Source organism: Alternaria ventricosa (genome assembly GCF_023758065.1).
Source record: "Alternaria ventricosa strain BMP 2768 chromosome Unknown scaffold_21, whole genome shotgun sequence".
NCBI classification, from domain to species: domain Eukaryota; kingdom Fungi; phylum Ascomycota; class Dothideomycetes; order Pleosporales; family Pleosporaceae; genus Alternaria; species Alternaria ventricosa.
Window position 1 is genome coordinate 276,667 of NW_026055701.1, and position 27,694 is coordinate 304,360.

At 53.4% G+C, this 27,694-nt stretch overlaps 8 protein-coding genes across 8 annotated transcripts; 5 read left to right on the forward strand and 3 right to left on the reverse strand.

Annotated features, from left to right (window-relative positions):
• Positions 1–1,592: 1,592 nt before the first annotated feature.
• On the forward strand, positions 1,593–2,891 carry J4E93_009399 (uncharacterized protein; the record flags this gene model as incomplete). Its single annotated transcript, XM_049347292.1, has 2 exons — positions 1,593–1,664; positions 1,743–2,891. The coding sequence occupies 2 exons, from the start codon at positions 1,593–1,595 to the stop codon at positions 2,889–2,891; spliced, it is 1,221 nt and encodes a 406-aa protein (XP_049195560.1).
• Positions 2,892–7,383: 4,492 nt separating this feature from the next.
• J4E93_009400 (uncharacterized protein) lies at positions 7,384–7,662 on the reverse strand (the record flags this gene model as incomplete). Its single annotated transcript, XM_049347293.1, has 1 exon — positions 7,384–7,662. The coding sequence occupies one exon, from the start codon at positions 7,660–7,662 to the stop codon at positions 7,384–7,386; it is 279 nt and encodes a 92-aa protein (XP_049195561.1).
• A 1,573-nt stretch (positions 7,663–9,235) lies between these two features.
• On the forward strand, positions 9,236–9,836 carry J4E93_009401 (uncharacterized protein; the record flags this gene model as incomplete). Its single annotated transcript, XM_049347294.1, has 2 exons — positions 9,236–9,242; positions 9,298–9,836. 2 exons carry the CDS (start codon positions 9,236–9,238, stop codon positions 9,834–9,836), a joined length of 546 nt encoding a protein of 181 aa, XP_049195562.1.
• A 1,077-nt stretch (positions 9,837–10,913) lies between these two features.
• J4E93_009402 (uncharacterized protein) lies at positions 10,914–11,528 on the forward strand (the record flags this gene model as incomplete). Its single annotated transcript, XM_049347295.1, has 1 exon — positions 10,914–11,528. One exon carries the CDS (start codon positions 10,914–10,916, stop codon positions 11,526–11,528), a length of 615 nt encoding a protein of 204 aa, XP_049195563.1.
• Positions 11,529–11,635: 107 nt separating this feature from the next.
• On the reverse strand, positions 11,636–12,234 carry J4E93_009403 (uncharacterized protein; the record flags this gene model as incomplete). Its single annotated transcript, XM_049347296.1, has 2 exons — positions 11,636–11,805; positions 11,859–12,234. 2 exons carry the CDS (start codon positions 12,232–12,234, stop codon positions 11,636–11,638), a joined length of 546 nt encoding a protein of 181 aa, XP_049195564.1.
• Positions 12,235–14,119: 1,885 nt separating this feature from the next.
• J4E93_009404 (uncharacterized protein) lies at positions 14,120–14,828 on the reverse strand (the record flags this gene model as incomplete). The annotated part of the gene is made up of 2 exons (XM_049347297.1): positions 14,120–14,252; positions 14,302–14,828. 2 exons carry the CDS (start codon positions 14,826–14,828, stop codon positions 14,120–14,122), a joined length of 660 nt encoding a protein of 219 aa, XP_049195565.1.
• Positions 14,829–16,800: 1,972 nt separating this feature from the next.
• Positions 16,801–23,066, forward strand: J4E93_009405 (uncharacterized protein; the record flags this gene model as incomplete). Its single annotated transcript, XM_049347298.1, has 2 exons — positions 16,801–22,378; positions 22,426–23,066. 2 exons carry the CDS (start codon positions 16,801–16,803, stop codon positions 23,064–23,066), a joined length of 6,219 nt encoding a protein of 2,072 aa, XP_049195566.1.
• Positions 23,067–23,533: 467 nt separating this feature from the next.
• On the forward strand, positions 23,534–27,449 carry J4E93_009406 (uncharacterized protein; the record flags this gene model as incomplete). The annotated part of the gene is made up of 2 exons (XM_049347299.1): positions 23,534–23,596; positions 23,646–27,449. The coding sequence occupies 2 exons, from the start codon at positions 23,534–23,536 to the stop codon at positions 27,447–27,449; spliced, it is 3,867 nt and encodes a 1,288-aa protein (XP_049195567.1).
• Positions 27,450–27,694: the final 245 nt, after the last annotated feature.

Genomic DNA, 27,694 nt, shown 5'->3' on the forward strand with positions numbered 1-27,694 from the left:
GACGATCAAGATAGTGGAGAAGAAGTAGGTGGGGTAATGTATAAGAGAGACGCTGATGGCGAGGGAGTCCAATGTTTGGAGGTGATGTGCATAGAGGAAGAGACAGAAGGCAGACGGGATTTTGTCAAGGCGCGTGTCTTGGTGGTGGCTACCACCGACTTTCGACGCAGGAACTCGCGATGCATCATAGGACGGCAACCGTGCAGCGCGGGACTTATCGCGAACGGCTGACCTAAGCCCACTCTAGCCTAACGCCCTCCTCCGCCAGGTTTCAATCCCATGTCCAGCGAGCCGCAAAAAGGCTGGCCAGACGCTTGGAAATGCCCATGCCCGCCGCTGCAGCAGCGTCGGCTACACGTGTCGCCCGTCTGTTGAGCCGCTTTCAAAATCTCTGCGCCAAAGTGTTGAACGCGCTTACTGGGGGCGACGCCAACCTTGAACAAGCAACCACGATAAAGACGTTAGCCTCCGGCACTCCCCACCGTGCCATCGCCGATCGGACCTGGCCAGCTTCGGAAGGCCCTTCTGGGGTGTGGAGTGCTGACAGCGGATCCCGGCATGGGGATTCGCATGCCACACGTATCGACTTTGGAACGTGGTGTCGTCCCTGCTTCCGCGGCATGCAGCACAGTTGTGTACAAGAGTTGGGATGCATATAGTCGCGTTTCCGAGCCTGCGCGCCAGACGCCAATTCACGTGATGCATCACCGACGTCCGACGGGTAGCCGAAGATATTTCCAACTGTATCGCTACTCATGTGCGGGAGGTCAATGGTAATGAATGACGTCATCAGCTGCATGTCTTCTGTGAGAAAAGATTTAAGTTTAATATTATGAAACGAATGCCCACGAGCCGAGGAATTCAGGAACACGATACAGCGTCTTACGACTCTCGCAAGGGTGGCTGGCAAGTCGGTGTGGCAGGTCTGGCCGCCCTACATGAACTTTGACCGGAATCGATCAGATGTCCCCAATTGAGCAGGGCTCATACCATCCGGCACAGTCGTAGATGTGACAATGTAGCTCACTTTCACCTCTGCACATACAAACACCAGTCATGAATTGCGATGCACGGACGATCTCTTTCACATGTCTCTGGAGCGCAGAGACGGAAAGGTCAAAACTTTGCAGCTAGACACTGTACGAGGTCCATGCAAAAAATGGCAGGCTGCAGGTTGGTTGAGATCTTGAAGTCGCCGGTTCTGTGCATTGGAAGAAGAGATATAAATACGTGAGATGGGAACCCGCCCAAGTTCAAACGAAGGATTCCGTGCTCGAGGTCCATTGCATGTGCTTACTCTGGCGTATACACCGTATCCACCGAGTCGAAGAACGAGTTACACTCCTGCATGCGGCTCTACGAACTGGGTCCCATGTCTCTCTTGTCGTAATTAGCGACGTGTAACCTACACAGTGCTCTATGCCATGGTGTTGATGACAGGAAAAACATAGAGGGACGTGGGCCAATGGGGGCTAGCGCCTGCCACGGCGATTCTTCGGGCCGCGCCATTGATGGTCAGGTACGCGGCCGCTCAGCTCTACCAAACAATACACGTCTCCCAAATCCGACATCCTCACACAGTCACGCCCAAGATGCTCGTCTCCCTCACAGTCGGAAAGGTCGATGCTGGAGTAGCAGTGCTACTGACAGAAGACAAGCGTCTTGTGAGCCCCTCAATGCCGCCCAGCGCTCATCGCAGCGCAGGCGCATCCTTGCTCTTCATCTGGCTGACGTAAAGGTAGATTGAGTTCCCTTCTATATTGCTACCTCCGGACATCTCGTCGGGCTCCATGGTGGATATCGATGTTGGAAGAAACTACAAAGCCGAAGCCGACGCCCAGAAAGCCTTCCATGAACTCCAATCGGAGATCTTCCGCACCTTTGGTCAGCGCACCCCCTCAGCCCCCGTCCTCAAATGCCGCAATGCCACGCAAACCTCAGTCGTCCTCGAGTGGGATCCTATCGACATCGCAACCGCCGAACTACGCAGCCTCACACTATACCGCAATGGCAACAAGGCAGGCACGATACCCAAGCCCAGCGACGTGCACAGCACCAAGCTGAGTGGTCTGGCAGTCGACACGGAATATCAGTTCCATTTGGTCCTCAAAACGAGCGCGGGCACTTTCAGCAGCGAGAAGCTGTTGGTACAAACACACAAGATGACGGACTTGTCTGGTATAACCATCACGCCTGGCCACATGCCTGCGGCTCTCCGGGAGTCTCTGCAGCGGTCTGTGGAAAGAATCGGCGCCAAGATTGCGGACAATGTGCGCATCGACACCACGCACTTCGTATGCACCGAAGGCAGAGGGCCTGCGTGGGAGAAGGCGGTCGAGAACAACATACCTGTAGTCGTCCCAGATTGGGTCATAGGCTGCGAGAGGGAGGGCAGAATCGTCGGTGTGAGGGGTTACTACCTGAACGCGGATCCTAGGTTACGAAGCGTCGGTCCAGGAGGCTCCCAGCAACCGGCCCAGCAATCACAACAGCAGCCTCAGCAACAACAGCAGCAGCAACAACCCAGAAGTCCCATCATGAGCCCGCGCACCGAGGTGACACCACCCACACCTGAGCAGCCGAGGCGTGACCGCGATACCGACGGTGCAGCGCCACCCCCTCCGCCACCCAAAGACGACGTTAGCGAGAAGAGCGAGCGAAACTCAGTGGAGCCAAAGACGCAGACAGAAGAGCAAAAGGCGCGAACCGAGGATCTCAAGCCGCAAAATGGGAAGGAACCACAGCAAGAGGACAGCGAGGAGGACGACTCTGAGCCTGAGCCAAACGACGAGAAGTCTCTGGAAGCAAGTTTACCACAGAGACCAAAGCCAGGCCAGGCCTCAGCTGAAGACGATGGTGATGGAGCAAGTTTTCAAGACGTGGAAATTTAGTAGACGTCTGAGAGGACACGTCGAATCTGGAAAGCCACAGCGTGTCGACCTGGCTACCGATTTGCAGCATTGACTATTACCACGACTATAGCATTGTAATGATACCAATTCTCAAGACCGCATTGCGATTAAAAATTACAGTTCGCGACCGTCTAACCACTATCTCTCTGCACTAGTCAGGGACAATATCCGGAAATCACGGACCTTAGCGCTAACGTACTCGAACCCATCTCATTGGGCCAAGCCAGCATGTAGGGATTCCTCCTTGACCCACGGACACTAAGATCTTACGCCCGGTCAAAGCATCATGGCCTACTGTATATAAATTCCGTCGTATGCCGCAATGTACCGATGCCCGGTAACTCCAGTCATCCCATCTCCTGGACTGCGGAGCCGGTACCATAGCAATGTCTTCTTTCAAACTGCCCGATATCATCATAACATTACAAGTCCCCCTTCTCTACCTACTCAACATCCTTACCCTTGCCACCGGACCCGATCACCGCCTCCTACGCATCTCTATCACTTTCCCTCTCCTTCTTTTACTCGCCGCTCAATCTCTTTTCAGAGAATGGGGCGATGCAGGCTGGGGCTACAACCTAGCAATCAACTGTGGAGTATGCGCTCGTGTATTCACCTATATTGACTGGGTCTTACTGGGGAGCCCGGACAAAGACGGGTGGTACAAGATACAATATGGAAAGGAAGGAAATGACAAGAAGAACGACGATGCGAAAAAGCTGGATTACAGAGACAGACCCGGCGGTGCAGGGAGAAGTTTCTGGAACAGAGCATGGTGGGCACTTCGCATGTCAACGTCAAACCGTTACACGGGTTGGAGTAATCAAGTCAAGAACGTGTGCATGGAAGTACCGGGCGATTACCCTCGTCTGTAAGTCTACCCATCCACACCCATTTCATCCCCCTCGTCTAACCCAACCCAGCAAATTCATCGCCCGAAAACTCGTTCGCGGACTCATCTTCTTTGTCCTAAAAGATATTATAGTCTGCCACTCCGCCGCATCCCCCCACGGCTCCTGGATCGATATCCGCACCCAGAAACCACATCAGCCCTTCCCGGTTGACTCGCCGTTCCTTACGCGCTTTTACTACACTTGGCTTCACATCATGCTCACATTTACTACCATGGAGTTCTACAACATCGCTTACGGCATTGTATCCGTCGCTACCGGTCTCGCTAATCCGCGAGACTGCCCCTCCATGTTTGGTAGGTTCCGCGATTTGTACAGTGTACGCAGCGCGTGGTCGGTGGTGTGGCATCAGCAATGCCGTCGTATTTGCTCTCCTCTTAGTGTGTGGCTAGCGAGGGATGTGCTTGGTTTGCGCAAGGGGTCTTTTGCGTCCAAGTATGTTCAGCTTTTCGTTGCGTTTGGTATTTCGGGGTTGGTGCATGGGGTCGCGAGTATGTTGGTGAATTGCGAGTTCGATGATGATGGCGCGTTGTGGTGCTTTTTGTTGCAGGCGGTGATTATTATGGTGGAGGATCATCTTATCGACTTCGGGAAGGCGATGGGGTTCAAGGATGGGGTGTTTTGGCGTGTGGTGGGCTTTTTGTGGATGGTGGGTGCGTTGGGGTGGAGTCTTGAGCCGTGGGTTGGGAGGAATATTGCGAGGGGTGTCTGGGTGCAGAATAGGGAGTTGGATCTTTTTGGCATTGGGCCTGTGGTGGTTGCGTAGAGCAGCCGTCGAGGATTCAGCGCAGCGTGTATTTTTTGACTGGCTTGTCGCTCGCGAGGGCTTCGCCGTGCATAAAACCATGCATATAAACGTCTCCAACGTAGCCGTATTCATTGCTTTGGCCTGCCGTGCACAGTACGATAGGTGTCGAACAACCAAATGGCACTACAACGATATTTTTGCGGCTCATGAAACCCGTACCCATACCCATTAAACCGTCTTTAGTGATGCAAAAGGTTCTACCCATCTGTGGTTAAGAAATAGTGTTAGCGGTGACAATGTGAGCGGTGACAATGTGACTGAAAGACTTCACTTACCATCCTATCACCAAAATGCTTTTGTATAAACGATCGAAGCTCGTGCCTTTGTAAGATGCCTGAATTACTCTGTGCTTGGAAGTTGGGGTCCAGTGGGAGACGTGGAAATCGCTCTTGAATCAATGAAGAAAAGACTTGGTAACATGCTCGCGTCCAGCACTGCTCTTTCTCTTTGGGTAACTGACCCAAAGAAAGCGTTTTGCAGAAGTCATCTACGCGCGGATGATTTGCTTCTTCGTCTTCTGCGATGTCGAAAGAGGAAAGCAGCCGCGCCCGCCAGTTCAGAAAGGCCATGAGATAATCTTGCAATGAGCACACAGTGGCTACGGGCACACCAGTCGTATCGATAACCCCCAATTCAACGGCACAAATCTCGAGTTTTCGCAACCCATCCTTGAAATCATATACGGCGTCGCTGTCTCCTGCGGCTGAGAAGTCCTCAAAAGACAATGACGAGTTTCCAGGAACATGTGCCCAGTTCGGACACCATGTAGGCAGATCGGTAAAGCTGACTTGAACTGGGAAGTGAATCGCTTCGCGCATCATGTCAAGGCGACGCGTGGAAGAGATAATGAGTTCGGCGACCTCGAGATACAAAGACTTGACAGATGTCTCGTAGCTCACATGTATGCGTTCGCGTATATCGTTGGGAAGTAGACCTAGCACTCCGAATATTTTATCCCGTGGATTTTCACTGAGCTTCGTCCGGCAAGCTCGTAGGACTTCCAGCAGAGAGTTTGAGCCCAACGCCATGAGATGTTGAACTTCTGGGAAGGTACTTGGACCCGCCCAGAAATAAGGGCCACTCTCGTTCTGCCATAGAGCATCTGATGCCTTTTTGTGTAGGTGCCAGGGCAGTTTGGAAGAGCCGCAGTAGACTATCTTGCTCTGGGCATGAAATACTTCCTGTACAACCCAAAGTCGACTCCAATAGTTCCTATTGAAGAGATAAAACAAAGACTTGTAGTCGTCATGGTCCAGAAGTTTGATCCATTCACCTGTCGCTTCGTTGTCTCTCAAGTCCTCTAATAATCGTATTGCCCGCCCACTGTCATCCGCTTCGCGTCCAAGCCAAATGGCAACACATGTTGCCTGCCGATATATCTTATCCATCAACCGAACCTGCTTGGCACGCTCCGCTTTGTTCTCTTGGTCGATCGAGAGTCCGTCTATCCAGACAAGAATCGCGTGGTCTCGTTCGCGGACAGCTGTTAGGGCATCGTAAAGATTTGCGTTGACTAGAACGCGTATGAAGCCTTCCAAAGTCACGTGTTTCTTATCAAAGCCGTCTCCCCATGCATAAGAAATTGCGATATAATTTGGTGCATGAAGAAGCGAACTGTAAACGATCTTGCACTGTAATCCGTGTCCATTGTCCGGGAAGACCTTGATCAGTCGAAAATCAGTGGTCGCTTGCAGCTCTTTATACACCATTCCTCTTGCACCAGAAATCTCCATAGAGGTGCTCATCAGGGTGGCAAAACCTGAATTGGCCACAGTAACTCCTTCAGCGACACTGGCACACGCAATGCTGGCTGCGAGCTTTATGCCGTCGGTGGTGATGGTAAAGCGATTCGGTACATGGCCTGCAGAATGCTGTTTTCGATCGGTTCCCTCGAAAGACTGCCTCTCTTCCTCGTTCTTCTTTGTTGACACGTCATTCTGTGCAGGTTAGCAATGCTCGACTACGGGACTCCCTTTCGTTGATGCTACCATTTGATTTGCAACACGGAAGAAACGGCTGGTTTGTCCCTGAAGAGTAGAAAATGATTGCTTACTTGCTGGATCGTATTAGGTAAGAGATCGTTGTCTTGCTGCATCGGGGTCTCAGAGACATGGTCGTCTCGTCTCGCCGGCCATATGACAGACTTCCCGTGGCGGCGGAAACTTTGTTTGATGTTCATCATACTCCCCACGTATCGTAACTGAATATGTTTTTTGGTGTCTCCCCGAGTTATGCGGTGGTCAATGAAGCCGAAAGATGCGGTTGTTCACAATGCAACCTAGTGCAGAGGTTTTCAGCTGCCATGTATCAGCCGCAACCCAGTCGCTAGGCGCCAAGGACGCCATTGGATCGCTATGGTCAGCAGTTAGAGTTCATATGGGGTTGAAGCGTGCCTAGAAGCGAGTTGAACTGCAACATGGTGCTGTAATTAGCTGACTTGTTCACGCTATCGGACCTGTCTAAGCCTTGTGTCCAGACATTTCGAACTCAGCTGTTGGGGACCTCGGGAGTATGAACCGGGGATGTGTGATATACATTTACCCATATGTGAGAAGAATGACGACACTGAGCAGATGGTCTCCGAGCCCACCTGGGCAGGCAGATGATCCTCATAGCATGTGAGCATATTGCCTTAACTGATCGCGCAGCACAGTCCGTTCCTACGCCGTATGGTCCTGAACGCCAGATATGCATACATGTTCGTACCTTAATTTACATGTGAAGAGCCCATCTCATTCCCATCTCTTCACGTTTATTCGTACGCCCCCATAGCCTCGCCCGCCCTCTGCTCGACATAGTACCCCGGATCCGGTCTCCTCGCAGCGCGCATTTGGTCCTTAGTCATCGGGTTCTTGACCTCCTTGACATCGACCAATTCCTTTATTCTCATGATCTGACCAGCGACAGATTGTGTAACGGGGTGGTAGACAGTCGTCATGCGTTTGCGGAGACCGAGCGCCTTGAGGACTCCTTGCGTCTTCTCCGGCATACCGATGCCGGAACGCATAAGTGTTATCCGGAAATAAGACATGTTGGGTATGTGATGTAGAGAGTTGGTGGCTTCGACGCGAGGTCTCGGTGCGTTTGCGAGTGGCTTTGGATGGGTTTGGTGTGGCGTTTGGCGTGGGTATCGCGGCGACACGGAGTCAAATTAGCTACCGGGACGTCAGATTGAAGTGTTAGTGTTTTGAGCAGCTTCACATACCGTTTGTATGGCGATGTAACGTTGATGCCCGCCTGCGCGCTTGCGATTGTCACCACCAACTTTTCGGCCTTCTGGAGACCTCGGAATGCGACGCTTGTCCCGAAATGGCCTAGGCCAGCGCGGGGCGGATGCCGAACCACGTGTGCGGACCCTTCACTTCTCTCTTTCCACCCATCCTGCATCATGGACATCAATCGCGTTATGGTCAGCTTGATTCAACCCGGCGCCGTCTGGAGAAGGAGCGGTGAGAAAATATCGACAGGTGTCGTCACTACTTCACGCAGGCCGCCTTCCTCCCGCGCTCCTGGACGCGGCACTGTGAATTTCCATCCCCGATGTGCATTCGGTACTCGGGAGGGACTGCACGTCCCTTTCTACAATACGGTGCATACGGCAAATGGGATGCGATGCCTGACGGTCCACCGCATGCGCATGCCCGTTTGCCTGTACGACCCCAATGGTGGATTCCAAGGAAACGACACATCGGCCCGGTGCCTTGACGCTTCCAGCGGCAGCAAAAGCCATGTCTCAAAATTTCTATCTTTCGTCCAGTCTTTTCCTGCCAGATTTTTTGGAAAGATGATGTCTCCATGTCGAATCTAGTATTCTTGTCAAACACCAAGCCCGTTGTGTCTGCCGTCATGTGTTTTCTGATGCACCTTCCGTCAATAGCCCGTCACTTTATATCCACTGTCACGAGGGTCTCAAACCATCATTCATGGTGGTGTTCTCCGCATCGGAGTATATCAGAGGTCCGAACGTGCCTCGCTAAGAGGACCTCCGCGTCGACGCGCCTGATGTACAATCCGCATTATGCGGTCATGCAAGATACCGCGATCTGCATATCAAACGGATAGCGATGGAGAAAGGGCATTCGAAGCAATGATACCGACGATTTGTTCCACATGCACCTGGCCTAACACCCGTCACCAAACGAATGAGGTAGCAACGGTACGGTACCTCGGGACCAAAATGTGACTGTCCCCACAACCCGGTTGGGCCTACCGACGGCACCGAGCGTGGGATCTCGTTGTCTCTTTGTTGACACTCGGGTAGTCAACACTCGAACAGACGAAACGATGTACATGCCCGTCGGCGGAAGGAAAGTCAACATGACCAACGAACTCCTGATTCAAATGCATTTGTACCGTTTGAACGGCCTCATTGACCGGTCTCTTGGGACTGTACGTTGGACTGACATATGGGGGCATAAAAGACTTCTTTTTGAACGTTACAGCTTCCACCATACAGTCCCCAATTTTAGAGTCGCTTGTCACTTACTTTCAGTAGACCTCAAAGACACTACAAGCGGGTTTGACGTGGACGGTATATCCAGTCAGCAACATCTCATACTCACTACAACCCATTGTTCTGAAGACACATCAGTTATAACTTCATCATGACAGGTAAACCGCTGAACACTCGCATACACTCAGCATTAACATACTGATATGAATATAGCACTTTACACTCTGACACAACCCCACCCGATCCATGCATCACCGACACCACCCCCCGCCCCAACCGCCATACCGACATTAGTCTACCGCGTCCATCGCACTAGCTCACAGACCCGCTACGCCTTCTCCACCGGCTTCAGTTCCAAGAACCAAACCACCATCGTCAACTATACATCCGCACTATCCCGTTTTGGTCTCGCCCATCTGAACCAACAAACCAACATCTCTTCCCCCTTCATCAGTGTGTACGACAACTCAGCTCATGCGGAAGCCGTCGCCAAGCACTTCGGAGAGCGCTATGGCGAGGACACCTGGGTTGTTACCGTGGATCCCGCGCACTTTGCTAGAGGTCCAGTGTTTCGTGCGGCGGATCTGCTGAAGGATGCCGCCGGTGGCAAGGAGGTGGCAGGAGAGTGGTTGCATTATGGCGAGTATCTGGTCATGTATCGCATTCCGCCGCAGGCGATACGAGATGAGACGCCTTTCTGTAGGGGTACGGCTCAGCGAAGGGCAGTGGGCGTGATCGGTGGTGGAAAGTAAAGTGTGTTGATGGCGATGGTAATATTGATGTGATCAGGGGAGTTGGGCGTATATCGGTCGCTGGGTAGGCTTAGCGAAAATACTGTATAATCTCCAAAATCTCTTTCCTTACTGTCGGAATATCTCTCTCTGCTAGTTGGTGTTCGCTGGGTAGTCCATTCCTTAGTTCTGAATCCTATTCCTTCCCGATCTCGCTACAGCTTCCAACACGTCAAAGGCCTGATTGAAGCACCAGTCCATCCCAAACCAAAGTGCCTTAGCAGCTAGCCATAGAGGAAAGTACTGAAAACCATGACTGGACGCTTCTTTGGGCGGTGCAATCGGTATTGTGCTCTTGCAAGCAGCAGCAAGGCTGTTCTTTCGTAGCAACGCATGTGACCTTTTTTCGCGTGGTCGGCGCACTTTCGGGACGAAATCAATCTGGGTCCTTGAGCGAGGGAGTTGCGAAGGCATCTTGAGAGAAGGAAATGCGGTGCATTTATTGTCGTATTTGTTTGCGAATGTTCTTCATCCGTCTTGAAATGGTGCTATGATCTGGTAATGGTCGTAGTGTGCGAAAGAAAAAAGAGACAAGGACCTTGCGTTCGCAGCATGAAATTTTGTGCGCGTGTGACTGGTTTTTTTTGGGTGTGAGTTGTATTGGAGCGTCTTTGATAGGGTCCATATGGTGGCTGGGAAATGCGCCAACTTCGGTACTTGTGGGGTGGTACAATGTTGCTAGCCAGTATTGGGCCAAACAACACACCTATCCATGGATAGCATGAACCAATATTATACTGTAGGAATATGCAGGAATTCATATTACCTTCAGACCTCAACCGCGGACTTAACATATCTACCTGCCTATCCAGGGAGGTTACAAGGCAGCACTGTCGGTGCGCAGACCCACCCGCAGATGGTTGCCTAGGTAGCTAGGCCTAAACTCTTGTAACGTGAAAGCTATAAACGCTTCAAACCTCGTATCGTTACATCAATCATCAATCAAGCTGTTATATTTCGAAACAATCGCATTTACATCTCATCACAACCTCTCCATCCGTATTTCTCCACCTTCCAAACATCTTCTTTTGCGCCCCAATGACTACCACCGTTAAAGAATGGATGAGTAACCTCTGCGTCTATGAAGACGATGAGTTTGTCCGCCACAGGAACTGGGGCTTTACCATCTACCGCACGGGCTACGGGCCTTCATCTGACCAGCAATGGCAGCGACTTCTCCAAAAGATGCAGACCGATGCGCGCGAAGGGGCTTTAGACGCGACTGAAACCGAAGAAGACGATCCTGGCTTCCAAAAATTGTGGACGCTCTTTCGCCTCGATGCGCGCTCAGACCCTGCTTTGGGTGGTCTCGATGTGGATCAACTTCGCGAGCTGTACAATAAGGGCGAGGGCGAACAACCAATGAATGCGGACTACAACCTACACCGAATATTCCTTTTTGCCGATGACGAAGTTCTATCAGACTCCACCGCTTCCATCATCAAGGCTGTGGATGCCGACTACCGTCCAGAAGACTATGTCTCGCGAAACCCGCGAGTTGGTCGGCAACGTTACTTTGGCTGGATGCCAATGAAGGCTGGGAGCGTGGCAGAACTATGGAATCGGTTACAATTTACCGAAATGAGTATGATTGCCCCTCCAACGATCGGAGGAAGTCATTTGGTGATTTGGGATGGAGACAGCTGGAAATGAAGCGTGTGGGACCTAGAGACAGTTCAATCGATTACAGCTTATAGGCGCAGCTTCCTAATCAAACCCAAGCTTTCTGAGTCCGTCGTGGCCGAGTCATTATCGTCGCCTCAGACTAATGCACCTTTTGACGTTTCTGAGCTGCTGATCTCTTCCATTACCCTGCCGTACAGCTCTTCGGATGTCATCCAAAAGTTGTCATCCGTTATAAACCATTTACACATATAAGCGCCCTCGTAGCCCATGGCAGCCAGAGTCGCTACTAAGTAGTCCAGTTCATCTACAACAACGCTATTAGAATGTGTCGAGCTGACAGGTACACGAAGCACTTACATTCATGGTTTATCTCGCACTTGACAATATAGTCAAAGTCGACACCGTGTGCCTTGAAGTATTCCTGAAGGCTGTGGAGCGAAAAGGGGAATGTGAACTGCACACCGTCATGAACGTAATGTACGCTCACCCTTTTTAGCTTGCGGGGGAAGTGTAGATCGTCTTGAACAAGCTCCCGTAGCTCAGCGGTGTAGTCGACATTGGCGTTCATAGCGGATCTATCATACTTCAGTCTTAGCTCGACTAGATTCGGCGGCAGTAGATCACGGAGCGATCGGGCAGGTTCTGGCGTCTCGGGTAATTCATCGTAATGGATTCCTCGTTGTTTGCCCACAACGGCAGTGTAGTGCAATTCCAATTCTTCTAATTCTCCCATTTCAGATAAGAAATAATTTCGCGGCCATTCATCCGTCCAGGTCATTGCACCATTGTCGTCGGTCCGAAGTTCGAGCTTTTTGAGGGTTTCGCTATGTGATCTTGCAGCTTTGAGGAGTGTGGAATGCCAATCCACTATGTTGTCATCGGGTTTATCGGCTCGATCACATCGGAAGCTTGACACAGTCGCACATGATTGTAACAACTGTGTTATGTGACTTAGTGGCGGTTCGGACGGCGAGATGATGGAGATGTTTTGCACCTGCGACGACCTTGGACGTACATCCCAAGACCCATGGTCGATGCCAAGTGGTGGGACACCGTATGATATGTCGTGAAGCTCCAAGGTCCTGAGCGATGGTAGATGTAATACAGGGGCTATCTTAGCCATTGGTATTCCTGTCATGTCGAGTGAAAGAAAACAGAGTTTTGCGAACCCAATTGATGCATCAGCTGGTGCACTTATATACTGCTGGGCTGCATGAAGCAAAGGAGTAAGCCAGAGGGCCCGATGAGACGCATGTGCATCGTCTTCAGGTACTGAATGGAATCCATGCCTACGCAGACTCCACAATGGAGTAGTAGAGCAGTAAGCATGACTACTATAACGGTGATGCAGCCTGGAAAGGACTTGGAGAGAGGTGCGAGCCTCCAGGACAAGAAGCGCTAGCTCTACTTCTTCCGGATAAAGAGCAACGGCCTCGACCAAAGTGCTTTCGTAAGGAAGGGATAATTTCCGGATATGTGCAGTCATCTCCGCCTTGCTTGCGGTATTCCCGTCGCAGAATCCGCCGATCAATAGCTCGCGAACGTATGACGCTATTTCAGGATGGTCGTGTAATGTGCGGAGGAAGCCGCTTGATTCTCCGGGATTGAAGACCTGATAGCTCTCATAGAGGAACCGCATACCGAAAGGATACAGGTACTTGCAGGTCCTAGCAAGAGCGGCGAAAGTAGACCTTGCTGAAGCTCTACCACAAGTCGATCGCTCAGATCCATCCCACGGGAAAACGCGCTATATGAGTGGGAAAAGAAGTTAGTATACCTAGGTATGCAACACATCTGCTTGTATGGGAAAGCTCATCGTGTGGCCGTACTTATAACACACCCGGTAAAACCAAACGCTACGAACGCCTCGAGGATGCAGTGTAAGTACTATATCGAAAGCAACGACTAATGTCGCCGAGCATGACTTACCTCGCATATTTCCAGGATGAGCTCATCTGGAAGGGGAGCTAGTGGATTGACGATGGTATCTTTCGACGCTATACGCGCAGACGGACAGCGCAGGGCCTGAGAATCAGTCAGCGAGTGCGATACGGTTAGCAATCGTTTGGCAATCCGTGTAGAAGTCGGTCGCTCTTAACATAGTTGGTTTTGCTCATCGGCGGCCTTGAGGCTGCCTTCGCGACGCATCGAAGGCACGTGCACACGCAGTGGAATGTCGGAATTTTGTACATACCTCCATGGTCTTCTGGTCGGGCAAGTTTGTCGCGTCAGCAGTTCTGGTGAGTGTCTCTTGTTCGGCGTCAAACACGACAGCATGGTTGCCTAAAGTGCCCCACTCCAGATGCGGTGTGACTGCCGCCGGAAGGAGGACCGAAAAGAGGATGGCAAAGGGCTGGGATGAGCAACTTCACCGATAAACCAAACACGAAAATACGAACCGGAATCGCGAATCTCGAATGCCAGATTTGAAGTTGAAGATCTCGTGTTCAACGTGTTGAATAGACGACGCTGCTAGTATGATGGATTCGGGTCGTCTTTACAGATACGAAAGCTGGATACGTAGGTCTGCGGTTACATTTGAACTAGGTTTCGTAAGTTCGAAAGGCCACTGAACTGTTTTTCGCGCATCACACTTCGTATATATCTTCAAGTACCACTCAAGAATGGCAGCCGTCCTCGGCTAGACCTGCAGAGCCCCGTGTGTATCGCCCGAAAACCATCTCGCCAAGGAGTACGCTTCCCGTGACAGCAAATAGGAAGCCTATGTTGTAAGTCATAACAGCAAGCATTCTAGTGCACTGTTAGCATTGTGCCTCCAGGGTCTCGTTCGAGAACATACAATACGTAGCCAATCAATGCGCGACTGAATTCCAAAGCAGCGCTTATGCCATCTCTCTTCAAACTCCAGGGTGCCTGCGCCGCCCAGAAACTCTTGCGGGATGCAGTCGACCCCCGTGCGATGCCGGTCTCCTCGGCTGCAGTTGGTTGTGGTACGACTGGGCTTAAAGGCTCAATCTCTTCCCTATCCTTATCATCCAGTTCGAGAGGCTGTTGTCTTAACGCACGACTCCATTGCCGTGCATGGCCACGAACACTGTGATTGACCAGCTTCTCCGTGTTGGGCGTGAATTGTGATGTGCTTTCGGTCTCGCGTTGCATCCTCCATTTTCTCTCCAACTGACTCTTGAGAGCACTTAGAAATCGGTTGAAGATGCCCAAAGAGAAGAGGAAGAAGATTGTCAGCACGTAGGTCGCCGTTGTCGTCGTCGTCCAGTCTGTGAACCAAAGTGTGACGTGGGTACTACTTGAAAAGGTCGATGCCATCCCCGACATGTCCGTTGCTGACGTCGATGCCCCGGGACGCATGGATGCCATGAGGTGTACGTGAGCACCAGCGGAGGTGGCCGAAGGCATATCCATGTTCATGTCTGTGTCCGTGTCGATCGATATAACTCGTGACAGAACAGCTTGTATGAACGTTTCAGATGGAAGGAAGGTTTGGAAACGCGGGAGACCGCTCTTGCAGTGGAAACGAAGATGTCAACCGTCAGCTGTCAGACTGTCTAAGATCGTGTTTTCTGGGTCTGAACCATCATTAAGAGGGTTGAGAACCACGTCGGCCAAGATCGCCAGGCACCGTGATGCGCAGATGTGGTGCCGCCAGATGAGCAAGTTTGAGTCCATAGGCGCGCGACGGCCCGCAACGCGGTGCGGATGGCATGGACGTAGGGCTAGGTCTGACATTGTCGCAACTCTACTTAGGGAGCTCGATTGCGCTGATTTGGTGAACCTTCTTGTCTCTCAAGTGTCCAGTCTCGAAGCCGATGAATAATTGAACCTCTGCGTTTCACAACATGGGGTCAGTACATTCTGTCAGTAAGTGCTGTCAAACATTTTCCTGACGGAAAAGCGAATCGCATATCTCTCAATCTTCATACTTACGACCATGTCCTACCTACACTATACATCTGCCTCTTTCGCAGCCCAAGATCCCAAAGTGGGTACGTAGACTGCAGAGGCGACCTCGGGACTGTTCCGACTAGACTAAACTGCAGTACAGACGTGTACAGAGCAGATCTGTATTTCCTCAGTACGTTGGCAAGCTCTAATGTAGATCAGAACGTCTAGAGCCCGACTTTAGTAAGAAGTTTTCCCAGCGCCCGGGATCCGAAGCCTGTAGCCCCACTGATACTCCTTTACGACAGACGTGTGAAGTCGGAAGGCAGTCGCCGTCTTCGGGCACCATACTGTGATCCACTTCCTCTGAGTGGACCATTAACTCGGTGTTTCGATGGTCGTTCAACGGTGTTAAGGTCGGTCGGATGCGTTCACGGTCGTGTGATGGACGCTGTGGCCGCAATGTACCCTAACGGCAAGTGCCTTAGTTAGTGCACCGCCATACAGCCAAATGATGGCACGCCACATCGCGCGCGTGTTTGCGGCGTATGCAGGCCCCATCGGCGGTGACTCCACCGGCGCGGTTTCACCTCGTGGCTCTGTGCGCGGAGATCGCGTGCTGACGATTCTGGAAGGTTGGAAGACTCACGACTGCAGAACACAGATTCGCAGTTCGTGTCATGTAGCAGAAGCATCCAGCGCGCTCGGACCGTCGCCTGGTCTGAAATGAACGTTGGCCGGGTGTGGAGTTAGAAGCAAGGCGCACGTGCTTTTGAAGGTTGTTGGCCCAAAATGAAGCCAAGACAGGCGGGAGATGTGCATCAAAGGTTATTCACCAATTAAACACCGGCTGTAGCGTCCCCTGCCTTTCCCTTCTGGCAACGTGGTTCGAAAACGGCGAGATTCCAAGATTGAGATGTCCTCTTGCAGATGGACAAGGCGACGGAGTCAAGGGCCGATGCATGTGAGATGCGCGTATATTGGGCGCTATGACATGGAACGCGTCGAGTGATGATGATACCAACACTCGAGGCCAGGGCCATGCTGGTGATGATACGAAGCCTGTGCCCCGAGCGCCATGCATGCACGGCTGCTACCGAACGGCGCAGCGAAGGTTATCAACATTGCTCAGTCGAAACTTTTGTTTGCTGTACATAATTTCTTCTTGCACGCGACCGACTGCCTTAGACTACTACAGCCACATTGTAATCACCTCGCCTTGCTTCAACGTCGGACGTGCCCCGCTTACCATAATAAGGTTTTGGACATATCCCCAGATTTCCTTCGGTAATCTCATCAGGGGCACCTTGAGCAGCGCGCCCTCCAACACCCGTATCTGAAACTCTCTGGAAGAGCTCCCCCGAAACACACATCCTACCGTCGACTGCTCGTGATGCTCTGTCGCCGACTCCCCCCAATATAGCCCGACACGTCTGGTGCCATGCCGAGCTGGAGACCGCTCCCGCGCATCGCGTTCGCAATATGCATATACCCCTTCCAGCCCTCGTCGCCCGCCGACCTGCCCCTCGAGATCGGTGACGAGCTGTACATCATTGAGCAGGGCGGCCAGGATGGATCCTGGTATCGAGGATATCTGGTTGCGCCGCCCTCGCTGCTGGCTGGCCTGACGAGCGTGAAGGGCCAGACACTCGAGGCACGCGTCTTCTCTGGCATATTCCCGCGATCGTGCGTCGAGGTGCGTGAAGTCCTGGGAGAGAGCAAAGACACGGCGAACCAGGAAGCTGGACACGACTCGGGTCGTGGAAGCCACTACGCGCATCCGACCAACGGCATCGTCACGCCCACCGAAAGCACACGTGCGACCTCTCCCTCTGCCAAAGGCTCTGGCCCGAATGCGCGACGAACCTCCAAGACGGACGCCGTCTCTGCACTGCCCTCGTCCCTGGCCCGCCCACTCTCACGCCACAGGTCTGCCCGAAAGCGCGCGGGCAGCACCCACTCGCAGTGGACCTCGCGCGAAGAGCATCTCCAGCAACTGATGCTTCCGCTATCGCCCATATCCGACCCGACCGCCCCTCGACCGCCCGCGCCGGTGCCGATGCTAAAGATTGGCGACGAGACACCCACCTCCGCCCAGGAGCCATTGGTTGACGAGATCGCCTCCTGCCTGCGCGAATGGCATTCCACAAAGGTACACGAGCTGCTACTGGCACGCAAGTATGGCTCGTTGGACAAGATGTCACGGCTAGTGAACCGCCTGGACACGGCGCGTCGCCAGCTGTTGCACAAGGTTCTCACGGCCAAGGAGCTGGAAAAGGTACGCGAGGCGACCGTCTGGGATCTTGTGGCAGGCAATAAGATGCTCTGCGGAGACGTCATCGTACGGAGCCCCTCGCAGCGCGGCCGCATCCTGACGGGCGACGACTCGGCCATCGAGGTCACAAAGCTGCAGTCGATGATGAGCCTTTTGGACAGCCGACCAACAGCCCATGTCGACGAGCACAATCTAAACCATTTGTTCGTCAGTCTGAAACATGTGACGGGAGACGTCGTCAATGGCGCGGCTCAAATCAGCATGTACCTGTGCCTGAAGACGCCGGGGGCAGCGCCACAGCCACTCTCCGAGGCGTATTCCTTCGACTTGACTGGGCGAGATGGATCAGCCGTGTCCCTGAGCAATGACAAACTTCGCGCACTGCTTGTGGATCTCAGCTTGACCGACATTGGTGAGGGTGCAGGATCCGGCACTACTCTGTATCTTGTCTTCAGGCTGATGACGAACGAGCCACTTCGCTCGCCGGCTGCAGCCGAGAAGGCAGGCACGGGCAAGGACACACCACCCGGCAAGGGGTCGGTGCAGCCTTCCCAGCAGGGCAGCATCAAGGGTGGAAGGCGCAGCGTCATGTTCGGCTCCAAGAGGAAGGAGTCAACAAACTCGCGACACACCGAATCACGAAACACAGATTCTTCCGACGAACGCCATCGCCCGAGCCTCGAACAGTCCCGATCACAGACACAGACGTCTGATGCGAGACCAGGCTCTTCCGCCACTGCAAGCACGCGAGCCCGCGCTTTGTCAAGAGACCAGAAGACGCTGAAGAGATCCATCGCTGTCGGTGTGGTACCTGTGAATCAGATACTGCAAGCCCGGTCAGAAGCCGATCAGACCGTCAGGATGTACAGCACAGCAGCAGCTGGAGAAGAAGTCACAGACAGTGATGGCGGCTGGGACAGCGTGTTGCCAGAACTATACCCAAGCGCCAGCGGCAAATACAAGCTGAACGCGCCCATCAGTCGACTTACCATACACATGAAAGCCTTCGTTCATGCTGACGCCGAGGGCCTCATCGCGAAGATCCCCACGATGCTGCACAACATTAAGCAGTGTCGCAAGATCGGTTTCTCGGGGGCTCCGACAAAGCCACGCAGCGACATCTACCTCACGCTCGTCGAGCCTTTTCTCCCGAAGAACGCATTCCTGGCCCATCCCAAGACTGGCACTGTCCCGCTAATCCAGACCTCTCAAATGACCAACCTCCAACTTACCATTGAGGTCCGCAAGAGCTCTGGGGAGCGCATCGAGGGGTGTATCTACCCGTCAACTAACAGTGCAGGCCATACTGCATGGCGGACTACAGCAGCCCAGCGAGGCGAGGGATGGAACGCGACAGTTCGCCTTGCTATCGACCCCCAGGACGTTCCCGGATCACACTTGGTCATGAGCATTGCCGATGCTCCCGGATTTCCATTTGCGCTTTGCTGGATGCCCCTCTGGAACCAGGATGCCTTCGCCCGCGATGGCGACCATGCTTTGACGCTGTACAGATACGACGAATACACCTCAGGCATGATCGCTGGAAAGGGAGCATACCTTGGCCTGCCTTGGAGTGCGAAGAAGAAAGACGACCATGTCATGGGTCCAATGGCTTCTGTTCACGTCAAGACGTTCCTTTGCAGTACTCGATACTCCCAAGATCCGACCATACTCGGTCTCATTAAATGGCAGGAACAACCGCCAGGAGAGCTTGTGGGGTTGTTGCGTCGTTTCAACTTCGTTCCGGAGATTGAGATCGTCAAGTTGTTGAGCGAAGTGTTCGACGCCCTGTTCGCTATACAAAGCCATTACGCCGGAAGCGACGAGTACGAAGATTTGGTCTTCAATGCTGTTGTCATTGTACTTGGCATAGTGCACGACAGACGCTTCAACCTTGAGCCATTGGTGGATCAGTATGCGCGGACCAAATCATTCCACTCTCTCGTTACATCATGTCTCATGCAAAGTCTGGGCCGACTGCTCGCCAAGCCTACAGATTCTGAGAGCTCTCGACGGCTGCGCGCAACCTTCAAGGTCGGCAACCTCATCATGAAGTTCCTGGTCAATGCGCGAGAAAAGCAGAAGGTCAAGGAAGAGAGTATTGGCATCAAAGATCGGACTCAGTTCAGCAAGGAGATGAGGGTACTCTTCACCTCGCTAGAGGCTCTCATGGGAAACCCATCGCCCGTCCTCATCGGTACTAAGACTCTCCTTGTACAGAACTTACATTCCTGGCTTCCGGAGCTCGAGGGGTGCATGCCAGCGACTGAGGTCTTCAAGCTGACGGCTGGCTTCCTGGATTCCTGCTCAAATGTGCAGGGAAAGCTCATTCTATACAAGCTTCTCCTGATCCACCATCTCTCCAGTCTCCAGATATTCAAATCTCCAGAAGTACGTTGCATGCTTCTGACAAGCACTGTCCAGTGGTTAGCCCCGTACTGGGGCCGAGTGGAGACCGTCACCGACCAATGGAAGGACCAGGTTCGTCTCTGCTGTTCTGTCGTTGCGTCACAAGTCGAAGAGCTAGGAAAAGAAGCGTGTGAATATATGCCAAAGCTTGTGGACTCATACCGTGCCATTCAGGCAACCCCTCGACCAGCCAAGAAGACACTCTCGCTCCTCTTCCCAACAAGCTATCCGTTCCAGTCGCGGGCTGCAACTGCTGAAACTCCATTCGATGAGGCATTGGCGGAGATATCAGCCGTACTCGCGGCCATGTCTAGCCTTCCAACGCTCCTGCACCCGGAATTGCCCAAGGAAGAGACAGCAGAATTCCTCTTCTCGGTATTGCAAGTCTACATATCTATTCTGGATTGCGAAGCCTACCCTAGCTCGTGGCTGAGTGTGCACATCTACCACCACAAGGCTACCATGCGTGCATTAGAGAAATTGTTCAACATCCTGCACGACTCATTCCTCCCTCTTCCCGATGAGGCAGATAGCTTCAACACAGAGCTGTGGCGAGCCTTCTTCGACGCGTTATTGAAGCTTGTTGGTAGCGACGCTCTTGCATTGGAGACCTTCCCGGAGCAGAAGCGACGTGCTGTGTGGAAAATCGCTGGCGATGTCCGCGAACATGGCGCAGATCTGCTACAGCGCAGTTGGGAAGCGATTGGCTGGGAGGCTAGTGCAGAGGACAAGGGCCAGTACGGGCTGGAGAAGATGGGCGGCTTCCAAGTGCAATATGTGCCAGGCCTTGTCGCACCCATTGTTGAACTCTGCCTCAGCGTGCATGAGGGTCTCCGCAGTGTAGCCATCGAGGTTCTACAAACGATGATCATCAGCGAGTGGACGCTGAGCGAAGATCTCACTCTCATACAAGCGGAGATGATCGACTGCCTGGACAACCTCTTCAAGACCAAACATTTGACTGAGGCGGTTTTGCAAAAGCACTTTATTCAGGAGCTAGTAGAACTGTTCGAGCCTCTTGCCCAGGATCCGGAAGAACCGTTACTCGCCGCTTTGAAGGACCTGATCTCGACCATCGATGAACTCCTGGACCTGCTGGTTGCCGTGCACAGCACCGATGCAACTGGCGAAGTCTTCCACATCATGGACACTCTTCATCTCATGGAGTTCCTGAAAGACATGCAGAAGGAAGACATCTACATCCGCTATGTGCATCAATTAGTGCAACTGCAAGTGGATGCAGGAAACTATACCGAGGCAGGTCTTGCGCTCAGACTACACGCCGAGCTTTACGAATGGGATCCGAACTCGACCACCGATCCGCTCACCGATCCCAACATGCCGCCACAGCCTGCTTTCGAACGGAAGGAACAGCTCTACTTCCAGATGATCGATCACTACGAGACCGGACAGTCATGGAACAATGCGTTGGCAGCCTACACGGAGCTTGCAGCGCAATACGAACACAATGTATTCGACTTTGCCAAATTGGCCAGGACACAGCATGCTATGGCCAAGATCCACGAGAACATTGCAAAGGGCGAGCGCTCCAACCCGCGTTACTTCCGCGTGGTGTACAAGGGCTTGGGCTTCCCACCAGGGCTTCGGGACAAGCAATTTATCTTCGAAGGTTCCGCCAACGACCGGTTGGCATCTTTCACGGACCGGATGCAACAACAACACCCTTCGGCACAAATCGTGAACCCCGGTGACGGGCAAGACCTGGAGGGGCAGTACCTGCAGATCTATCCTGTAAGCCCACAGAAAGACCTGACTCATCCGATCTATCAGCGAGCCAAGGTCTCCCAGTCAGTCAAGGACTACTACCTGCTGTCTCGCCCATCGCACTTCACATCAGCTTCTCGCCGGTCGCCATCCACCGTTAACGCCAGGGACGCCGGCGCGGAGAAGACTCTTTACACGACAGCGGAAAACTTCCCTACAATCCTGCGGAGGAGCGAGATTGTAGCGGTTGGTACAGTAACGCTCACACCCCTACAAATGGCCATTGAGCGAACATCACGCAAGACCGGGGAGCTGCTTGCTATTGAGAAACGAATTACCGATGGCGACGACACTACATTCAACACACTGACGCAAGAACTCATGTACGCCGTGGACACGAACTCGAAAGATTGCGTTGCAAACTATCACGACTTGCTTCCACCCGCGGATGCACAAGATGATGAGGAAGACGAGGATGAGAAGCGACAGCCTAATCCGCTTGAGAACGGACTTCGGGTTGCCCTGATTGACTACGCTCTGGTCATCCGTCGCTGCCTGTCGTTGTACGTGAGGCCTGCTCAGCAAGCCACGAAGTCAGACCTCACGCAGCGTATGTACTGTCTTCACTATACTTGGATTGATAACTAACTGTGCCAGGATTTGAATCGGCCTTCTTCCGCGAACTATCCACGCTACTGCCACCGAACATGGCCCCCACGTTACGTTCGCCAACTGGATCATGGCTTGCAGCGGCCACGTCTCGCTCCCAGGTCGCCAGCCCAACGCCAGACCAAACTCAAGTCAACGGTGACAGGGGTGCCTCGCCTGTCACCAACGGTCGGGCTTCACGACAAGACAAGAAGCGACTTAGTCTGGCCTTCTTGACAAAGGAGTTCCTCATGGGCGAACCCGAGAAGGAGAAAGAGAAGGAGGCAAAGGCTGAGAAGCCGTCGGTGGATGATGACACGTCGACGACAGTGTCATCACGAAGTCGCAGCAAGGAGACGCATACCAGGAACCGTTTGAGTTTGAGCTTCCTCAATCATACACCAAGCTCGCCGCAGCCAGAGGCGTTACCAAGCTTCCCCAGCCAGTCCACGCCGAATCGAAGCGAAGGCAGTCTTCAGCGACAGCCCAGTTTGAAGCGACCCGAAACAATCAAGAGCCAGAAGAGCGACAAGTCGCTGTCGTCACGCACCGACAGCGTGAAGAAGAGGCTCAGCTTCATGAACATCTCGAAGAAGAGCAGCAAGAGCAGTGTCCGGGGACGCGTGGATGATACCCTGGTGGAGGAGTAGTGTTATATTTTCTTTGTTTAATCACTTTTGCACATGACGCTTGTCTTGTATTCGCGGCAGCCTGCGCGTTGTCTAATGCTTTGGATTCAATAGATAGGGACTATAGGGGGCCGACCGGCGATTTGAAGGGTTCGATGGGCACATTCGTATGGGGATACCTGCGAGGCACGCATGTTTTGTACAAGGAGGGGCGATGTTTTTGTTATACCCTAGTTGTCTTCGTGTGCGCATTAGCGCATGATACCTTGCGAAAAGCCAGCGATTGCAATATACACTTGAATCGACACGATGTCTCTGACGTGGGTGCCGGGTTTGAGTGAATGTGAGGGCGGTGGAGCCGGTGGGGGTTGGGGCCGTGCGGGCTATCGATAGCGTGCGGCAAGATCCCTGCCATGTCAAAAAGTTTCGAGGCCGAAAATGTGAAATGTTGCAGCGCAGCGCAGCCAACTATTACCACAACACCCGTCATGTCGCTCGAGGAGAGACTGACCAAGATCCGGGACAGCCCGAAGCTGCAGGGCCAGCAGCACGTATGTCGCGCTTTCCCTTTCCTGCGCCGTTGTAGCCTAACCATTCCAGACGCATGTGCTGCTCTCGGCCATTGAAGACACGCTCCGCCAGCAGAAGTCAGAGTTCACCCCGACGGCCTACTTCGCCGCACTGCTGTCGCTGCTGGGCCGCCAGATCACCGAGCAGGGCATCGCCAACAAGGAAACCGCGACTGCCACCATCTACCTCCTCGACCTCGTCACGCCCAACGTCCCCGCCCCGCTGCTGCGGAGCAAGTTCACCGACATCCTCACCAACCTTGCGCCCGCCCTCACAGCCCAGGACGCCGATGCGCCGCTGATCCGGTCTTCGATAGGATGTCTAGAGTCGTTGCTGGTCGTGCAGGATGCGCGCGCCTGGGAGCTGCCGCAGACGACCATCAGCCCGCGCAGAGCGGTCGCGGGTCTGCTGCAGATCTCCGTCGACCACAGGCCGAAAGTGAGGAAGAGGGCGCAAGAAGCACTGAAGAAGGTGCTGGCGAACCCGCCGCCGAGCCCTGCGCTGGACCACCCGGCAGCCGACATGTGCGCTGAGACTGCCCAGAAGATGCTTAAGGATATTGCAGCCGAGGCGGCGGCCAAGGCGCGGAAACACAAGGGAAAGAAGGACGTGGACAACAAGGACCCCGATCTCATTCACGCGCTGCAGCTCATCAAGACGATTGCGACGTCGTCTGGTGGCTGGCCGAGCAGCAAGATCGACGTGCTGTGCGAGCTGTTGCTGAACATCTCCAAGTCGACCAACGAATTCTTGACCATGGCCGCTTTCGAGATTTTCGAGGTCATCTTCGCCGGCATGGCCGACGAACTGGCTTCTGCTAAGCTTCCCAGGCTCCTCGAGGTCATCTCCGAACTACAGCCCTCCAAGAACGATTCACAGCTGCTTCCCCCGTGGATAGCAGTCATCTCGCGCGGATACGAAGTCTCGGCGCAGATTGAACCAGAGGAAACATTCATGAAGCTACCCGACCTATTCACCATGATCGCCGAATTCCTCACGTCCTCGTCGCACAACATCCGCATTTCCGCCTCCGAATGCCTCATCTCCTTCCTCGTAAACCTCGTCCCGGACAGCGTTGTCCTCGAGCCCTCTGTATACGATGAGAAGACGCTTGAGAAGGTGGCCAAGATTGCGCAAGATCTATTGAGCGTCAAATACCAGGCGGCGTGGATGGAGGTCTTCAGCGTGCTGTCTGCCATGTTTGAGACTCTCAGGTGGCGCTCAGATCCCATTCTGAAGCCTGTCTTGAAGGTGGTTGGAGATCTGAGGGGTAATGACAGCTTTGCAGGCAAGAAGGAGGCGGATTCGGTCATCTCAAGAGCCATTAGCGCAATGGGTCCTGATGTTGTATTGGATATGCTTCCTTTGAACCTACCGCGCCCACCCCCAGGACAGACCGGAAGGGTTTGGATGCTGCCGCTTCTCCGCGATTCAGTTCACAACACCAAGCTGGCACATTTCCGGACCGAGATGGTGCCGTTGAGTGAGGAGTTGTACCAGAAGGTTATTGATCACGGCGAGAAAGAGAAGACAATGGAGATCAAAGTGTTCGAGACAGTTGTACAGCAAATTTGGTCAATTCTTCCCGGATATTGCGACCTGCCTTTGGACCTGGTTGAGGCTTTCGACCAGAGCTTTTGCGAAATGCTAGCAAACTTACTCTACGGTCAGGCCGATCTACGAACGGACGTCTGCCGGGCTCTCCAGAACTTGGTCGATAGCAACAAGGCCATCGTGGAGCTGGAGTCTGACGATGATCTACTCGCGCAAGCCCGGATATCCAAGGCCGACGCAAAGAAGAACCTTGAGCATCTAGCCGGTTTCGCCAGCAACATGCTCGCAGTCTTGTTCAACGTCTACAGCCAGACTCTGCCACAGTATCGTGGCACTATTCTCCGGACTATCAACGCTTACCTGAGCATCATTCCTGAGCGTGAGCTTATGGAGACCTTTGAGCGAGTTGCATCTAACCTTGAGGCTTCTTTGCCCGAGCCTGGCTCGCAGACACAGGCTGCTAAGCAGAAGCAAGAAACGGGCCCCAACAAGATGCCACCAATGAGCCACACCTTGATGGATCTCATCATCACGATCGCCCTGTACCTCCCACGCGATAGTTACCGCTCACTCTTCCGCATGGCCGAAATCATGATCAACCGAGAGAACGAGCCCCAGCTGCAGAAGAAGGCGTACAAGCTCATTCCTCGTCTTGCAGAATCTGAGGAGGGCAAGGCAGCTTTGAAAGAGCGCAACGGTGAACTGCAACAGCTGTTGCTAGGAAGCGCAGAGAAGGCTTCGGCTCCTGCGCGACGCGACAGACTGAATGCGCTGTTCCAAGTCATTGAGTCCCTTCCTCAGAGCGATCTGCATTTCATCCCCGCCATTCTCTCCGAGGTAGTAATCTCAGCCAAGGAAACGAACGAGAAGGCGCGCGAGGCAGCTTACAACCTGCTTGTCGCTATGGGTGAAAAGATGGCAGAAGGAGGCCAGGTCGTGCAAGCCAAGGTACCCAACATGCCCGCCGACGCGCCAACTGTCGAGGCTTCGCTTGAAGAGTACTTCACCATGGTGTCGGCCGGTCTAGCTGCTACTACACCGCACATGATCTCTGCGTCCATCACCGCCGTCACTCGCATCCTCTACCAGTTCCACGCTCAGATCTCTAAGGAGAGCATTACCCACCTCTGCGACCTCATGGACATTTTCCTTCAGAACCCCAACCGCGAGATCGTACGCAGTGTTCTCGGCTTCGTCAAGGTCGAGGTTATCACGCTACCAGAATCGCTTGTACGACCACGTCTCAACACCTTATTAAAGAGCCTCATGGTCTGGAGTCACGAACACAAGGCGCACTTCAAAGCCAAGGTCAAGCATATCGTCGAAAGAATGGTCCGGAAGTTTGGCGTAGAAGAAGTCGAGCGCGCGACACCTGCCGAAGACCGCAAGCTCATCACCAACATCCGCAAGACACGCGAACAGCGCAAAAAGAAGAAGCAACAAGCTACAGAGGATGGTGAAGAGGTCACCGAAAAGCGAAAGGGCAAGTTTGAGAGCGAGTACGACCAAGCTGTCTACGGTAGTGAAAGCGAGGAGAGCGACGGCGACTCTGAGGACGAATTCGTCAAGAGCCAGAGCAAGCAACAGCGGGGAGGCGCAAAGGGCGGCAACACATACATCATCGAAGACGAGGATGAGCCGCTTGACCTCCTCTCTAAGAAGGCCCTTGGTAACATCTCCTCAACGAAACCCCTGCGCCAACGCAAACAGCCACAGAAGATGAACGCCCGCACAAACGAGGACGGCAAGCTCATCATCGGCGACTCGGACGAGGAAGCCCCAGCAAAGGGCAAGAAGTCCAAGAAGCACGAAGTCCCCGACGAAGACGTCCTCATGGACATCGACGACCAGAACACATCCCTCGAAGCCGGCATCAACGCCTACGTAGACGCCATCCGCGGCCGCGACACCGCCCAGCAAGGTCAGAAAGGCCGTCTCAAGTTCAGCAACAAGCGCACACACGAAGACGACGAAATGGACATGGACGACGACGGCGGCGAGGCAGACTGGCAAGAAGTGCGAAAAGCGAAATCCGGGTCTGGAATGGGTCGGGGTGGTGTGAAGAGCGGCGGCGGCGTCGGCCAAAAGAGCCAGCGGCGTGGTCTAGGTCAGGAACGCACAAGGGGCGGTAATGTCAGCGGTGGAGAGGGAAGGGGAGGCAAAGGCAGAGTTGAAAAGATGAGGAGCCCACGTGGGAGGGGCGGTGCGAGAGGTGGTGGTGGTGGTGGGTTTAGAGGGAGGGGGAATGGGCCTAGTGGGAAGTGGAGTGGGCCGAAGTAGGTGAGGATGCGTAGATGCATTGAAGGTAGTAGTAGGGTAAAAAGGGAGAGGCGTTGAGGTGTCGTCACGTTGTTTTTTGTAGTTTTGATATCCGAATGAATGTAGATATCCATTTCGCTGCTTCACGAACTCTAGGAAACGACATGGGAGTAAACATGTTGTGGGTGCGCACGTAGATTCGGTCGTCGGTGATATCGGAGCGCGAAATGATCGTTTCACCGACGTACATGGACCAGATTAACTCA